General features: G+C 39.5%; 1 protein-coding gene across 3 annotated transcripts; it reads right to left on the bottom strand.

Moving 5' to 3' along the window:
* Positions 1 to 45: 45 nt before the first annotated feature.
* Positions 46 to 15,243, bottom strand: abcd3a (ATP-binding cassette, sub-family D (ALD), member 3a). 3 transcript variants are annotated; one of them, XM_026362892.1, is made up of 23 exons: positions 14,882 to 15,242; positions 13,631 to 13,667; positions 13,418 to 13,516; positions 12,601 to 12,689; positions 11,472 to 11,541; positions 10,029 to 10,126; positions 9,274 to 9,397; positions 8,198 to 8,254; positions 6,452 to 6,594; positions 6,295 to 6,364; positions 5,844 to 5,913; positions 5,622 to 5,719; positions 5,020 to 5,111; positions 4,402 to 4,493; positions 4,219 to 4,291; positions 4,053 to 4,116; positions 3,798 to 3,875; positions 3,609 to 3,674; positions 3,330 to 3,419; positions 3,061 to 3,180; positions 2,746 to 2,850; positions 2,451 to 2,507; positions 46 to 1,946 (listed from the first exon to the last, which is right to left on the bottom strand). In XM_026362892.1, exons 1-23 carry the CDS (start codon positions 14,989 to 14,991, stop codon positions 1,869 to 1,871), a joined length of 1,980 nt encoding a protein of 659 aa, XP_026218677.1. In that variant the 5' UTR covers positions 14,992 to 15,242; the 3' UTR covers positions 46 to 1,868. The 3 variants fall into 3 exon arrangements, with proteins under 3 accessions (XP_026218677.1, XP_026218676.1, XP_026218678.1); XM_026362891.1 differs by lacking the exon at positions 11,472 to 11,541 and adding an exon at positions 10,827 to 10,896 and having other exon boundaries at positions 14,882 to 14,991; XM_026362893.1 differs by lacking the exon at positions 11,472 to 11,541 and adding an exon at positions 10,827 to 10,896 and having other exon boundaries at positions 1,869 to 1,946; positions 13,631 to 13,664; positions 14,882 to 15,243.
* Between the last annotated feature and the right edge of the window lie 1,799 nt (positions 15,244 to 17,042).

Consider the following 17,042-nt stretch of genomic DNA (forward strand, 5'->3'; position numbering starts at 1 on the left):
TCAAACGCACACATACACACCCCAGACAGAAAAACAGCCTCTTAATGAAAAAGTATTACTCTTACAGTTTATTATTTAATGCATAGCAAGATCATAACAGTATTAATATCAATTTAAAAACATGGGTATAGCTGAGACACCTTCTTTACATGTGAAAATATATTACACTAGAGTGACATGTTATGTAATGGCAGAAGGGCTGGGGAAGGGTCTTGTCTGCACATTCAAGTTCCAGTGATCTACCGAGAGAAGCCTTCATTGCACTTTAGACCCAGTACACAGTTTTTTAAAGTTCACGTGAAAGTTAGCAACTCATTTATCCAACAACCAGAGCAAATGGAAGCAGTTCGTTAATAGATTAGAATAAGAAGAAAAAGCAGTCTATTAGATTTAACTGTTCTGAACTACTGCCCCACCTGACATGAGCAAAATGGAGTTAATGCAAACAATCAGTGACGTTTGGAGAACAAATAATTTAACTGTTCAAACCAAAAACAAACTCTGAATTGAGCCGTCTTTGTTAATATTAAATGTTAAGTCCTTAAGTCCACAACTTTGCAGCTTCAAACAAACTTGGATCAGAGAAAAGTGCAACGTGAGTTGTTAAAACCAACAGCTGCTCTTTCACTGACTGCTGTATTTTGGAGCACTGTTTTAAAAACCTGGATGAAGCAACATAGATGATATGCAGTCAGCACTTCCACCATGGTTTGGTTAATGTCAGTGCATGGTGATGTTTCTCAAAGCTGAACTAAATGTGAGATCTCCCCTTGTAGCAAATCCCTTGATTATAGAGACGTCATTCAAAACACCTGACTTGGTTCCTATATTTCAGTGTTTGAGCAAGCAGCAAGTCCGCAGCAGCCTGGTAGCCAAGGACCTGATGTAGGACCGTTATACCACTTATCAGTCTCCTGGATGACAACCACACATTAACTTTAGGCATTCTGGTTTCCAGAAAGTCTGTTAATCTGGAGCTTAGAGCTTCCACTAATGTCAGAGGTCTGGTTAACAAACACCAGAACTGCTGTCTGACCAGGAGAACTCCTGTTCACGAGCGCAAAACAAATCCTGAATCTGTGATTCAACATGTGCATTAAGAATAAGTCTCGTTTTGGTTGGAAAGAAAATAAAATGGTGAGTTTATATTTTCCACAGGTCTCTGAACACTTTAGTCACTGATACTTTTCTGTAGCTTGATTATATTATTCTCCTGAGAGAATAAATGATGCTCAAATTAAGTCCAATAAAATGGTACAATGGAAAAAGAAGCAGGTGCTCCTACATGACATATTACTTGAACCACCACTTATCCTGACATAATTATGCTGTTAATAGGTACCTCGCTTCCTTGAGGTGACACGATATTAAACAGTTTCCTTGGGGAAAAAAGCCAAAACTGACTTTGTTATTTTAAGGTATCAGGATAACAGGTCTGTAAAAGATTCCTCTCCTGGGATGCACTCTGTTAACAGTTTACCGTTAATGAGAATCTACAAGGAACATCACTAGTATGAGTGTGCACCTTGTGAAAATTTGTTCAGTAATATTCTGTGCAAGGTACGATTTAGTGAGGGACATGATGCAAGACTGCTGTTGCCTCTTGCTTATCTCTACAGAGTAACCTCTGTCACTGTTGTCAGGTAAGAGCACATGCACAGAGCTGATTAAAACAGTACAGTATCCTTCCACCATGATTAGACAGGACTAAAGTGGCGCTTTAAATAACAAAAGAACATAAACAAAGCTACAAGAGTTACAAATGATTAAAAACATTGGTTTCTAGTTACAGCTTTACCGTCTGTCTAGAGTGCAAAGAATTAATGGACTGGTTTTATCAGAGCAGTGTATTTGTGGCTAACAATCAGTTATGAGCCAAACTCCACAGTTTCCTCTGTGATGGGCTTGAACTCGTAGTTTCCTCTCCCATCCATGTGGAGATAATACTTCATGGCAGAGACATAAAAAAATACAAAGTCAGTCAAATTGTGTTCTAACAAATAAACAACGTCAAAAAAAAAAAAAAAAGAGTAAATTTGTCAGTAAATACATAAAGTAAAATGCTTAGTCGAGGCTCTATGATGTGCATCTAAGTCGAGTAGATTTTAAACATGGAATAAAATGAAATGTGCAGCTTGGCAATTTAATGTAACACAAACTGAATATGCAAAAGACCATAGCCTGTTCAAACAGTGGTGGTTTGGACCTTTTGTTTTGGTCACTTTGACTCCTAGGTTTGTAAAATCGTTTGGTTTTCCAAGTCAGCCTGTGTTTTTGTGGTACAACGACATAGTAGAAAAACTGCTACAAAAAGATGTTAGGAGTGGGAGTTGTAATGTCATGTTTATTATGACAAAAGAAATGCTCTGAAAAAAAGTAGTTTGTAACTGAAACAGTCTCCAGGAAAAAGGACTGAGATGTAATGAACCTGGAGGACACTCAATTCTTACCTCGTGATGTTTCCACAGAGACTTTCTGTGAGACACTGTGAACAATGTGATGCCCACCTAATAATCAAAGAAAAAAGAAAAAAAGAACACAACGTGTATTAGACTTTATATCACGTGAACAACAAAACTAGAGGATGTGAATTACATCAATAAGTTATTACTGCATTAATAATGAAGGTTTTAAATGATCATAAACAATGATCTTTGCAAACACGTTTATCTTCTCTAGTGAGGATTGGAGCCTTTTAAAGAACAGCATGCACTGTATTTGTGTGTATGATGTGTTGGCTCATACCTTCCTGCAGTGGCTGTAGATGTAATCCTCTACATCCACACTCACTGCACTGGTGCACTCGTCCAGAATAGCAAACTGGGGCTTGTGGTAGAACAGTCTGGCCATCTATGTCAGTACACAAAAACATCCACAGTTACATCCACAGACTCACTGTCTGCTAACACCAGGACGATTATTTTAAAATGCAAAGTGGACACATAATAAATATGAAGCTTGACTGTCAAGTTCAACATTTCTCTGTGCTGACACATATTTACACAAGAGACAGGATTTATTAATAGTCAACTGGATGATCGGTCCTGTCCTAGTACTTACAGCCATCCTCTGTTTCTCCCCTCCACTGAGGATGTCCATCCAGTCCTGGACTGTGTCCCAATTGCCCTCCCTGTCCAGGATGTGGCCCAGCTGAACATTGTCCAGGTATTCCTTCAACACCTGGACACACAAGCACACACACAAGCACACACACAAGCACACACACAAGCACACACACAAGCACACACACAAGCACACGGCTGCGATTAGAAAAACAGACCACACAACAGAGACAGTGGAGGTGAAGTGTGATGTGTGCTGTGTCCCACCTGATCAGAGATGCACTTCTTCCTCTGTTCTTCATATGTGTCAGGGTATATGACTTGGTCCCTCAGAGAACCCAGAGTCATGTATGGTCTCTGGACAAACACAACATAGTTTAGACCATATATAGACTTATATAGTGGTAAGACGTGATCAAACAATATTTATCTTTGTCACAACTAAGTCAGCATTATTATCTAACTTTCCAACACTGATATACGCCTCTACTTAATAAATACAGGTGTTGGTGGAACAGAAACCATAGCCTGCAGAGGTGTTTTTACCTGTGGAACATAGAAGAGCTTCCCTCTCTCGGGTTTTGTTAGTTGCCCTCCAAACAAAGGCCAAAGCTAAAATAAAAACAGGTACAATATAACTGTTCATGTACAAAAGTTAAAGAAACATAATTGATATACAGATGGTTGATAACCTGCACTCTCCAGTTAGACACCATTAAAGAAAAGGTTTCTCACCTCTCCGAGGACTCTGAACAGAGAGCTTTTTCCACAGCCGTTTGGGCCACACACAAGAACATTGGTTCCAGACCTCACCTACATCAGAAGACACACATGATACAATATAATAGTGCAGAGAAACATTTGGGTGCAAGTCAACTTTGCAACATCAACCAAACCAAAATTCAAAGTCCATCCATTCCAACCATTAATTTGGTAAATCCGAGCTAGTCTATCTGGCTGAGATATGACAATCAAAGATTAGAGCTGTACCTCAAATGTGAGATCTCTGATTAGTATGTCTCCATTGGGTGTTGCTAGAGGTGTATGGTCAAATCTGCAAAAGAAAATGTTTTAAATCTAAGCACAGGAAATGAAAACACATAAAAACAAATGGAAATTGATGATATATATTCAAGTGCCAAATAAGGAGGCCTACTTTATGATGTTGTCTCTGTTGATAATTTGACCACTTCCAGGCACCAGGAGGAGATTCTCTGCAGTATCTGATTCTACATTGAATAAACCAAAGGTCAGTTAATGTGTTTGGCTGCATAGCTCCAATTATCTGAGATGAAAATTTATGTCTATGACACATTTTGATGTATCAGTAGGTGTTTACCCTTCTCCTGCTGGGACACCATGGTGCGCTCATATTTGCCTTCATTCAGATCTTTCAGGACTTTCATGAGTTCAGTGATACGAGCAGTGAACCTGTGGCAGCATGAAGTAGAACAAAACTTTAAAAAGTTTACTTTAAAAACTCACTAGTGTTAGAAGAAGATAGCCTTTAATTGTTATATGTCACATGTCACAAGTTACAATGAAACTAGTCCTCTGCATTTAACCCATCCTGCCCGGGGAGCTAGCGTGGAGTTTCTTACTCAAGGACACACCTGGCATGGGTGACAGGGTTTGAACATCTGCATCTAAGACCAATGATCTACCCATTGAGCCACCAGGCTGCCAGGTATTAATGACTGTGTAAATGACAGCTACACCTGAATGAAAAAAGCTAAAGGAATTAAGAATGGGAGTCAAATCTTAAAGCTGTAACACTTACAATAGATCTATCAATTTAAATGAAATCTAAAATGTAACCCACTTCATAAATGGGGACAAAAACATATCTACTCTGCAGTTAGTGACACACAATCAAACAAATGTGATTAATCTTACTGTCATTTCAGACTATCAAGACTCATGCAGAGTACTTTTTGTACTAGTCTGTAACACTCACCCTGAGAGGCGAGTCATCTCTCGACCAGCCAGTACAATCCTGCCCAGGGCCTGGGACATTCTCAGAAGCATCCTTCCACTCTGGTAGTAGTCCTACAGGTCAAACAGGTCGCATCAGTGAAACCCTCAAAGCCCCAAAACATAACACTGCTGCAAAGCATTTTCAATGCAAGCTTTACTGTTTACGTGTTATCCTGTCAGAGAGCTGTGCTTCTTCATTTTTTAGCTCACTGGAATATAATGTCCTTATTATTGTTCACACCATCTTAACCCTGCTGTGCGATTACTGTATACAGTGGGTTTCGCAGGTCTCTATGCACTTCAATGAATTTAAAATATTTAGTACAAAATATCACTTGAAGATGCTATAAGTTAAAATAAATATAAATATAAGTTAAAAACTAGTAAAGTATTATTAAAGTATTACTGCTTTACTGTAAAAGCGTTTTACTACACTACTTTACACAATAGCTATATTTCCAATTTAAGTTTAAAATTTCCATTTACTACCAATAACAATGTGACAAAGCAGGTAATCTATATTACTTATTACTCAAGCTGACTACAGTTCAGTGTGTGTGTGTGTGTTTTTTTTTTTCTAACCTCCAGCAGCTCAGAGTGTGTGCTGTGCAGGTGTCGGGGGTGGGACAGGTTTAGAAAAGGCCGGCTAACCACCAGGTATCCCACAACAGTGGCCACGTCTGCAGTGGAACAAAACATGTGGACATAAAAACACAGAACAAGCACACAAGTCAGTAACAATAACAGAGTGTACAGAATATGGCTGAGCTATTGCTGTTGAAAAATAGAAATATGTCTTCTTACACTTGGCAATTAAGCTATCCACAAATCCCATGGAGAAGCGAAAGAAGATGAAGTTATGCAAGTGATCCACCTGGAAGAGGAAACCATTTTGTTCACATTCACAACAAATATAAAGTGTAAAATGCACTTTATCTGATATTTCTCGGCACTGTTGTCGCCTTCCTGTTAGTGCAGGTGGAGCCAGTGCAACTTTAAAATGTAATGTAAAAGTATCAAACATGTCTTTTAGTAAACGGCTTAGAGACAGATTGCTGAAAGAGTAAGTTTTAACGAAGACCTTAACACCCCTGCTGTTACCCTGCTGCAGTAATGTAAAGGAGTACACCGGACAGAGGAACATTAGTGCTGGGTGAAGTTACATGTACCTTATAACTTACTCCTGACTACACCTATTTGACCATCCAGAGATGCTGGCTGTGCTAATTCATTAACTAACACTGCTGTTACCCACCAGCTTTTTGAATGTTGCGTGGATGGTCTGTTTTTCCCTAATGTTCCCATTGTAGAAGGCAATCTCCTCACTAAGGAGAAAGAAAAAGAAATTCCTTACAGTGTTACAGTATACAGATGTAGAGTAACAGTGTTTGAGCAGGTGCTCGTGTGTTTACCTGTTGGTAATGAGGCGGGAGTTGATATAGCGGTACTCTCCCTCGTAGCGCTGCTCTGTGACCGTCATCTTACCTATGGGCCTCCTAAGTCTGGTCAGGAACAGTCCTGAGATCAGAAGATAGGCCATCATGATGGCTGGACCCTAGGTAGGCAAGAGGAGGACGACACATTGAGATTACTTCCTGTCTGTAAAGATCACAGTGACAGAAAACACATATCTCTCTGGTTCACTTTATACTATTAAGCACTGTTCTAGCATCTTTTTATTTGTTCTGTACAAATGTTCTTCTGTTTGATCTGATGACCTCAAACTTGGACTTGGACAACACCTTCTTACGGTGTCCGATGTCTGTGCTCTGTTGCCCATCTCAGTCTTTCTTTATTGGCCAGTCTGAGATACGGCTTTTTCTTTGCAATTCTGCCATGAAGTCCAGAAACCTGGAGTCTCCTCTTCACTGTTGATGCTGACACTGGTTTTTGATGTGTACTATTTAGTGCAGCTGCCAGTTAAGGACCTGTGAGGCATCTTTGTTTTAAACTACACACTCTCAGGTATTTGTCTTTAATATTTGCAGTTTTGCATCAGGGCCTCCCACGCCTTTTTCTGTCCCTGTTAGATTCAGCGCTGCTCTCTTCCTTTCTAAGGACAAAAATAGACTGATAAGTCGCTAATGTAAGTTCTTTCTTTCTGGCGACTGGTACCTATTGGAACCTGTAAACAAACAACTGCTGATGTTCAGATACTAAACTAACCTAAAGAATGCTCTTGTTTGCTCCTAACGCTAACTAACTTGTTAGCTCTTGTTAGTACAAATATTCTGAGATGTGCAACACTGGTTGGGCCACCCTTAGCAACAACAACTGCAATCAAGCATTTTCGATAACTTGCAATGAGTCTGTTACAGCACTGTGGAGGAAGTTTGGCCCACTCATCTTCGCAAAATTGTTGTAATTCAGCCACATTGGAGGGTTTTTCGAACATGAACCGCCCTTTTAAGGTCATGCCACAGCATCTCAATTGGATTCAGGTCAGAACTTTGACTAGGCCACTCCAAAGTCTTCATTTTGTTTTTCTTCAGCCATTCAGAAGTGGACTTGCCGTTGTGCTTTGGATCATTGTCCTACTGCAGAATTCAAGTTCGTTTCAGCTTGAGGTCATGAATAAATGGCAAGACATTCTCCTTCAGGATATTTTGGTACACAGCTGAGGTCATGGTTCCATTTATCACAGCAAGTCTTCCAGGTCCTGACACAGCAAAACAGCCTCACACCATCACACTACCACCGCCATATTTTACTGTTTGTATGATCTTCTTTTTCTGAAATGCAGTGTCACTTTTACGCCACACATAATGGGATGCACACCTTCCAAAAAATTCAACTTTTGTCTTGTCAGTCTACAGAGTATTTACCCAAAAGTCTTGAGGATCATCAAGATGTTTTCTGGCAAAACGGAGACAAGTCTTTATGTTTTTTTTTTCTCATCAGTGGTTTTCACATTTTCACACAGGGCAATGTAGTTTTTGATTTATTTTTACCCTTAATAATAAAAACCTTCATTTAAAAACTGCATGATGTGTTTACTTGTGTTATCTTTGACTAATAATTAAATTCGTTTGATGATCAGACACATTAAAGTGTGACAAACGTGCAAAAAAATAATAAATCAGTAAGGGGGCAAACACTTTTTCACACCACTGTATATATATAAGCAAGGTCCCTATTTAAGTAGCTACCCTGCTTACCTGAGCACCAATGGCAGTTGTCAGCTTGAAGATGTACAGACCGATGTCCAAAAGAGGCTGTAAGACAAGGACAATAAATATTACTAATAAATACCAGAATGACTCAAACTCAGTCTGGTGTACAGTACATTGCTATGAGTATTTTGCATGACTTGTTCTGAACAGAGGAATATTTCAAGAGTGAGATTAAAATTCTGGTCCATTACATATTGCTGGGTTGGTCAAGCAGTTCTGTGCTTTTCTCTGAACATGTTTTGGCTCAACTACAGCTGACAGCAGGAGACACTTGTACTCACCCTGCATCACCATGAGCAGGGAGAGTAATAATGTAAAGTCTATGTAGGCATATCTGGATATTGGAGATGTTAGTTTACCCGACAGCCCTTTCTAATGAGCACTAAAAGAGCTGTGGCATGAGCTAATATCCTGTAATCTGACCTATGTCCCTACTGCCCTGTTTACAGGCCTCTTTTATAATGACTACAGCAAATGTTTCAAAGCCTAGTAAATTATCTATAAAATCTACTGGTAGTTGTAGGAAAAACAGCTGATTTGTCATTTTAGCACAAACAACAGTCCAGGTCCACTACAATTTTAAACTGTTCTGTTCATCTCCTTGTAGTTATGTAATATGATATATGATATTATGTATATTAATGTTTTGTCAGTGTTACACTGACTGAACTGATCTTATTGAACAGTATATTTTATGTTTACCTTTAGTGTTAATAACATTATCAATTGATAATTGATTGATCAATTGATATTGATATCTAATGTAAATTGATTCAAAAATATATAGTGCTCCAGGTTTTTGTTTTATGAATGTCAACAAATGACAAATGTTTTCTGTAGCTTGAGCACCTGCCCCTCAAAATGTCTGTGCACAGTTCTGACCATAAGCTAAGAGTTGTAGAGTCCATTGTTTTAGAGCATATCTGGTCATGCTCACTTCCTGATTAAGAACTTACAGCACAGTACTCTGATCTACTCATTCTAAATTCCTCACTTACCATTTGTGATTGTTCATAAGAAAATTATAGGACGTTACCCATCTGACAGTCAAAGTGTAGTACCTTGCTGAGGTTGGAGTATAGGTCCACCACACTGTTGCAGAATTTCTCCACATCCTGTGTCAACAGCTGGTCGGCGTTGGCTATCCGGTTGTCCAGGTTTCCCATTTTGTAATATGTGAAACCCCTGAAGAGTCAGAAGTCAGAACATAAAATGAGGAGAAGTCAAGAAACACACAGAACACATGCTTCTACTTGTGACTGACTGAACAGATTGAGAACCAGACAATCTACAGGTGTGAGTTACAGGTCTACTATAGGCCAAAAACATTAGGCCAGTTTTAAAATACAAGTTTTGAGATTTTCCCCTCAGACTTGATTCCCCTTTGTCCCACCCCTTGAAAATGAAACAGAGAGGTTTTGGTTGCTGGGTTAAAAAACCCATCCATCTGGGGCACACACTGCAGTTGTGTTCCTCTAAAACATTAGCCCTGACATTACATCAAAGTTCAGTGGGTGCAACCAAAGCACAAGCAAGGTGCACTGAAGACTTTACAAACCTGAACAAATTCACCACACCCTGCAGCCTGGCCCTTCATAAAGCACTAACACAGACTTAGCTACAGGAGTCATGTGGAAAAATGTGCTATGGCTGCCTGCTGAGCTCAGTGATCAGTTCAAAATCAATTTCGATCTATTTTCACATAAGAGATGTCATAATTCTACTGACGGCTTTAAAAGGGTCAGTAAGTAGTACGTTAAAAGGTTATAAGACTATCAGTAGACGAGAAAACAGCTTCAGTTGCTGTCGAACTTACTGCAGATACCGGTCGTACAGACTCTTTGTGAGTCTCTCCCGGAACCTCAGCTTCAGCTCGTTCAGGCCCAGCTTTAGGAAGTTGTTCACCAAGGCTATCTGCAATGACCCACATATCATCCATGGATCCATCTCTCAGTGAGAGCTTTGATAAGACTGTGCAAGTGACACTGATTATGTATTCATGTTGAATCATTTTGTTTAGTTTTCAATTAGAAGCACAGGATAGGAAATGAGGAAAACATGCACAAGCAGAGTAGTTAGTATGATTTTACACAGGCTGGAGATAATCTATATTTTTATTATTGTCAACAAAACTGCAATCACTGAATCCTACTGTACTGTGTGTGTATCCAAAGCTGCAGTGGTACAAATTGGGCTGAAATCTTTTTGCATCTGTATGTGTATTAAATTAGTGTGTTTCTAGTGTCTGTCTTTTTATGGGAAATGTTAACAACAAAAATAATATAGAATATGCCAGCCCGTTAACATTGAGGCACACAGAGGTACATTTGCTGAAGGGACAGATTGCTCATGTTCGCTCAAATAAAAGACCATGCAAATAGTAGCAATAAAGGAGATAATCTAATCTTTTGAAGAAATTAATTACACAGTCGAAGAAAGAAGTGTTTTTCATATCACGTCTCCTCTGTACACTTTTCATAAACTGAACCTATGCAGGACTATAAACTAAAGCTGAGCTACAGATGTGTTGCAGCACAGTATAGGGATTATATGGCAATTAGGCTAACATGTAAAGAGAGTGACAAAAATATAAGATTAACAAAAAAACACTTACAAGTGGCATGAATTTGATAAAGCTGAACAAGAAGGTCTTGAAATCTTTTGTTGAGCGACCGATAATTGCACTGCAAACCACAACATGCACAAAGATGAGCAAACATTGCCAACAGGTCAGTAAGACAAATACTGAGGCTTTCTTTTCTTTTCAATTACATTTTTGGAACCGATGCATCTTTGCAATATCTACTTTAACTTGGGAGTATAAATGTTTTACTGATGTGAATCAGACAGTAACAGTGGAGTCCTGACTTAGTTGGACATGTGAATACCATTCAATTTCTCTGTTTTTGTGTAGGTGACCAATGTCTGTTTATTCAGTACATTTAAAATAAGATACTACAGGAGTTTTCTTTTGACCAAAATCTCCCTATTAAATTCATTAGCACAGGAATTAGATGAAAGGTTTTTTCTGTAAAATCATGAACTCCTAAATTGAATTCCATTCAATTGCAGTTAATATATACCAACAGTATTAATTGTACCACCTGGTAAAACCCACATGTTATGGCTTGGAGGGAAATGTAGACCTCAAACAGTATGGGATGGAAAAGCACAACACATTTACAAAAGCATAACCACAGTGTTAGTGGTTTGAAGCTGGGTTTTCCACTTCTAAAATAATCCTGTGTTTAACAGTTACCCCTGGTATCACTGATATGTAGGAATAAAAGTGCTTCTTGAAGAGACTGATGTCTCGGCTTATAATACCGCTGTGGAGAATCAAAACAACAAGTGATCAGTTCCTGCAAAAAGCAACACATGATGGATTAGGATTACTACAGCGATATATTCTGACGTGAAAGACGGAGTAATTTAAGACTCTGTTCTTGTCTTTCTTCTCTCCCAATGTTTACTTCTTGGCTAAATGATGTAATTGTAGAAAAACAGGTACATAACAGGGCAGCCGCCAAGAAGCAGCACAGTGAGACATTTTGTTCTGAACCTGCCTGACTGCCTGGTTCTGCTGGAGGTTTCTTTTGTTAAAGGGAGTTTTTCCTCTTCACTGTCACCTAGTGCTGCTCAAGCTGGATTGTTGGCTTTTCTACACAATCCTATATATAGTTATATCCTGTAAGGTCTTAAACTTAAAGTGTCTTGAGGTTACTTTTGTTGTGATTTGGCATTATATAAACAAACTGTTTAACTGGAAAACAATTTTTAATAGAACCACTTCACCAAAGCACATTTAAAGCTTCCAGAGCAGCATCACTCATGGTGGGACAAAAACATTTTTCATCTTTCATACTGAGATCCTGCTGGACGGACTACTGTTATTCCATCCACACTGGTCTACTTGAACAGGCTGTGGGCTGGTCACACCTGATTTAAAATGCTGCTGTCAGATTGCTACAGCTTCCTAAGGTGTTAATGCAAGATGAATCACATACAGGTTCAACTTACAAATTTGGCTTTTGATTTGAGCCTGAAAAGCTGTGTATTCTCCTGAGGAACATTGTTCTTGCAAGAAATACTGTTCACATGATACTTTTTAAAATATCTTGAGTAGAAAAAGTAAAAAAATCCATTCACCCCCTTTAGATAGTGAACATCCAATGTGCTTGAGTACTGAGCCAAAACAAACTAATGTTAGAAATGTGTCTGTCATAACACAGCCTGCACTATACTGTATGTACTGTCTATCTTGTAAGTCAGATGTGGATTTATGAATTATTTTATTTCTGAAGTGTGGACATTGGTCTTACTGCTGTAACCCCTCACACAACTTTATTTTAAACTTGAAATAAAAATCTATTAGTCTATAGTCTGACCTTTCAATCATGGTGCCATTCTGGATCATCCATACGTCACAGTACGTCCTGGCCACCAACATGCTGGCAATAAGGATGAGGTAGCCAGTCTGAGGGTGAAAAGACAATAGTTAGTAGAGCCTGTAAAATACTGCAGACCATGAATATCTTTATCAACCTGCCCATGACTCCACTCATATCTACTGAGGTGATGAGATAAGAATGAATGAAACCAAAGCAGCCATGTGGTTGTGACCTCGGCTTATGGACCTAACGTATCTGTGTCAAAGGGCTCTTCTATCTTTGCAGCTAGTCATTTTTTAGTTATTTATTTTATGTATTTATTTTTATGGATCTGATGTTTCTGTGTCAAGAGGTTCTTAGGTCTCTCCAGCTGGTCATGATGACATTTGCAAAAAAACCTCTTGGTTGCCAAACCCCTGGTCAGAAAGCCAACATCATGATGAAACACCAAGCAATAAGTATCTTAATGATAAATAATCAGCTTTAATAAGAAAGAAAATTGAAATATTTAACTGCTAGATGCAAGAAGCTTCTGAATGTATGTGAGGTGTCACAAATTCAAGATAAGCAGGTTTTACCTCAGCCTACCCCCTGGCATCCATGACACTGATGAAGGTGTTCAATAACACACGCACACGCACACGCACACGCACACGCACACGCACACACACACACACACACACACACACACAAACCCTTGTGGTCTCTCAGTCTGTTCATCAGTTCTTACACTGATGAGGTTTAATTTGAGGAAGAGCTTCAAAGATTTGGATGAGTGACATAAATATAGCCCATCAGCAGTTTGATATAATACCTCCATGCAGAAAACCCGAGGCACCATGAGCCGCAGAATCCGGATGATTCGGAGGCAGAAAACCTTGTCCACTGCTGCACGATCTTTTTTGCCATCTTTCTATATGATGACAAAAAACCAAAAAGGTGTTGTGCTATTCAACTAACGCTAATTACTAATTATTCTGACTGTTTTATGGAAACGTTACAAGCATCAGACACAAAACTTACATACCTCAGTGTTCAGCACTAGATCTGAGGCTCCTTTCCTACTGCAAAGAACAAACAATAATTATTATCCGTGCATTTTTATAAACTGCCTACTTTTACTAATTTATGTAGGGAGAGTTTGCAATCATTAAACAAACCTAATTGTATTTCCCTGAAATCATCAATCAGTGATAACATTATAATTTGGAAGCAATTCCCCAAATATACCTGGTGATACTAAAGTGGGGAATGTTGCAACTCACTTCAATAGTAATACTGGCGTTATTTTATAGTAACATGGTTTTATATCACTGTGATGAGGTTCCTTTAGTAGTTACTCAGGTCTAGTATAAGTTTGAACAAATCAGACCATTTTGAAATACGAGTAAACAGTCCATATCATGACAAATATTATATGGGAAAGGATGTGCATCGTTAGATCTTTTTGGTGGTTGCTATACCAGTGCTATTTGATGAGTGACACTGGATTCACAGACATCCTAAGAGTAAGTGAAGTTACGTCCAACAAGCAGATGAAAACCTATTTTATTTCTTACTGTTTTTGAATATGTTTAGTCTCTGTGGCAGGTTTCTGGCCAGAATACTGTAACACTACAATACATTACTGTAAGTGAAGATTCAAGAATTTCAGCAGGACAGTGACTGAGACATCATGTTGTAATGATGCTGTGAACAAAGTGTGTGTTCTTCAAACAACCTCGTGCCAGAACTAACAAATAGTATAACAGATAACAGATGTCAGGGTGACATTTTAGGCTGCTCTATGATTTCTTGAATTCATCTTGCTGTTACATAATCTACAAACATAACTTGTCATTTTTATTCTTTGTTTTCAATTAACCTGATTTACAAAGAACTTTAACTTACTTTAATTATTTGCTGATAAAACAGTCACAGTTGACCTGTTTTAAAAACTGAACCAGCTCTGTGCAGTCTAGAGAACAGCTTTATTTAACTGTAAAATGAGAAAACTGACAACGACAACCAGAGACAGTTCAAAACAGACTTGACAGCTAAGGACAGTCAGAGTTAGATCAGTCAGGGAGTGGACATGCTACAGTGCTGAGGTGATTTCTCCCCCATTACTGGTCTTTGGTTTTGGTCTGGAGGGAAGTCGTTAGCTAGCAGGTCGCTGTCACTTGGAGTCTGGAGCTAGCTCATGCTAACCGACGTAGCAGGCTCACAAACACACCTGAAAGCCGAGCTGTCTGCGTTTCACAGCAAACCTCAGCACAACACGCCGCCGCGCACTTACCCGCTCCGCCTGTGCGCCCGTCGTCTGTGTTTCAGCAGGTAGAAAAGCAGCAACACGCCGCCTGCTATCGAGGAGTTTCTCGCAGTCAGATATTTACTGACAGCCGCCATGTTTGTGACCCAGCGACCCCGGTGTGGTTTGCTCGAGGCTGCGACAGTTCAACAATAGGCTCGTTCAAACGAGGCCAGGCCTGCGCAGAGTCGATCACCGGCAAACACGGCACGGCGCGCACCGGTCAGCTTCCGGTATGACGTGGGGCGACCTGCTCTGACGTCATGCTAAGGTGAACCTTAAATACATGTGCACGCAGGTTTAACAGCACGAGATCGTGGCGTGATCGAGGCGTCGGTAGTAACGATGAGGTACTTACAAAATGACGTAATGACCGAGACCTGTCGCTTGCTTCCGCATTCATCACGTGACTCGCACTGGTTGAAAATGCATGTCCACATCCACAGTGATTGAAAGGACTCGGTCCAGCATCATCTGGACAGTCTAAAACAGACGTATGGTTGTTTATTTATTATCCCATTCATGTTTGCAAAGAGGCAACAGGAAGTATTGTTCTTCTGATTGTTTACAGGCAGGCTGTAAACACGAGAGAACAGGTCTCACATCAGTTACAAGGAGAATATACAACTTTAAATGACTATCTGGATAATGACTGTTACTAAAGACAACAGAACCTCCAGGACAAAAGCATCATTCCTATTAACCTCTGCATTTCATTTTAACCACACCTACACAACAGCCCATATTTAAATTCTGATCAGCTGATCAGCATAAAGTCTCCTGGAGCAGGCCTCTCAGAGTCAGCTGCTGAATCCATGCGGATGACATTTTATAGGGGGGGTTTAACGCTCTGTGGGATTCCAACAAGATACATGCAACAAAGACCATCCTAGAGGATAAATCTGGGACCCTGGCCGACTTTCCTCAGACTAAAGAAGCTACTCAGATGAATACTGTAATGGTTCAAACTTAGAAGACCAGTTGACATGACTCAACTTCCAGATAACCACGTATGTGGATGAATAAAAACCTTAACCTACACATGTAAATATTCTAAATCAGCACTTAGCGGTGGTCAGTGTTGTTGATGTTGCAGAGTTATTTCTAAAGCATAGTTTTGCAAGCTACTAGTCACTTCACACTACAACCAACGCTTGGTGTCATGGTTGAAGAACATCAAGTGTCTCCTCTAGTTTGTCCAGAAGGTGGAGTAAGAGACACATGACTGAAACTGTTAGTACCCAGTTATTCATAGAACATGTTTTTAACAAGAATATATGGCATATGGTTTGCTGATGTTCTCTTGAATTTTCCATTTGAAATTTTATCTCCAAAGACAATCTTTATTTAAAGTGCCTATAAACAGTATTCACCCCCTTGGATGTTTCATACTTTTATTGAAATTATAAACCAGTCATAGTCAATAAAAGTTATTTGTAACAAAAAAAAATAAAAATAAAAAATCAGAAAATACTATGTAAGGTGAAATCAGTGCATTAATGTTCACCCCCTTCCCCTTCAGGTCAGTATTTAGTAGATGCATCTTTGGCTGCAATCACGGCGTGAAGTCTGTGTGGCTAGTTCTCAGTTAGGCTTGCACATCTGGACACTGGTATTTTCCTCCTTTGCAAAACCACTCATACTCTGTCAGGTTGCATGGGGATTGATGTGAACAGACCTTTTTAAGTCCATCTACAAATTCTCTGTTGGATTGAGGTCTGGGCTTTGACTCGGCCACCCCAGAACATTCCCCTTGTTGTCAGTCACTGTATGCTTCAGGTCACTGTATGCTGGAAAACAAATCTTCTCTAAAGTCTTGCCGAATTAATAAGATTTGCCTCCAGGATTGTCCTAAATATTGCCACATTCATCTTACCTCTACCTTAACAAGCCTTTCAGGGCCGGCCACCAAGAAACATCCCTACAGCATGATGCTGCCACCACTGTGTTTCACTATGGGATGGTATGTTTGTGGTCATGTGCAGTGTCTGATGTGCGCCAAGCATAGTGCCTTGTCTGATGCCAAAAGAGCACCATTTTGGTCTCATCAGACCAAAGAACCCTTTTCCACTTGAATCTTTCACATATCTATTAGTGAACTCAAGTTGTGATTTAACATAAGTTTATGTTTACAGTGTCTTTTTCCTTG

The sequence above is a fragment of the Anabas testudineus genome, chromosome 2, assembly GCF_900324465.2.
Source record: "Anabas testudineus chromosome 2, fAnaTes1.2, whole genome shotgun sequence".
Taxonomy (NCBI): Eukaryota; Metazoa; Chordata; class Actinopteri; order Anabantiformes; family Anabantidae; genus Anabas; species Anabas testudineus.

What these genes read in the sequence shown, in the direction of transcription:
- abcd3a (XM_026362892.1), bottom strand. Translation starts at nt 14,991, where the DNA reads ATGGCGGCTGTCAGTAAATATCTGACTGCGAGAAACTCCTCGATAGCA. An exon ending in CTCGGGTTTTCTGCATGGAG is followed by an intron (nt 12,690 to 13,417) that starts GTATTATATCAA and finishes TTTCACCCTCAG; the next exon opens with ACTGGCTACCTCATCCTTAT. An exon ending in GGATAGCTTAATTGCCAAGT is followed by an intron (nt 5,720 to 5,843) that starts GTAAGAAGACAT and finishes GTTCCACTGCAG; the next exon opens with ACGTGGCCACTGTTGTGGGA.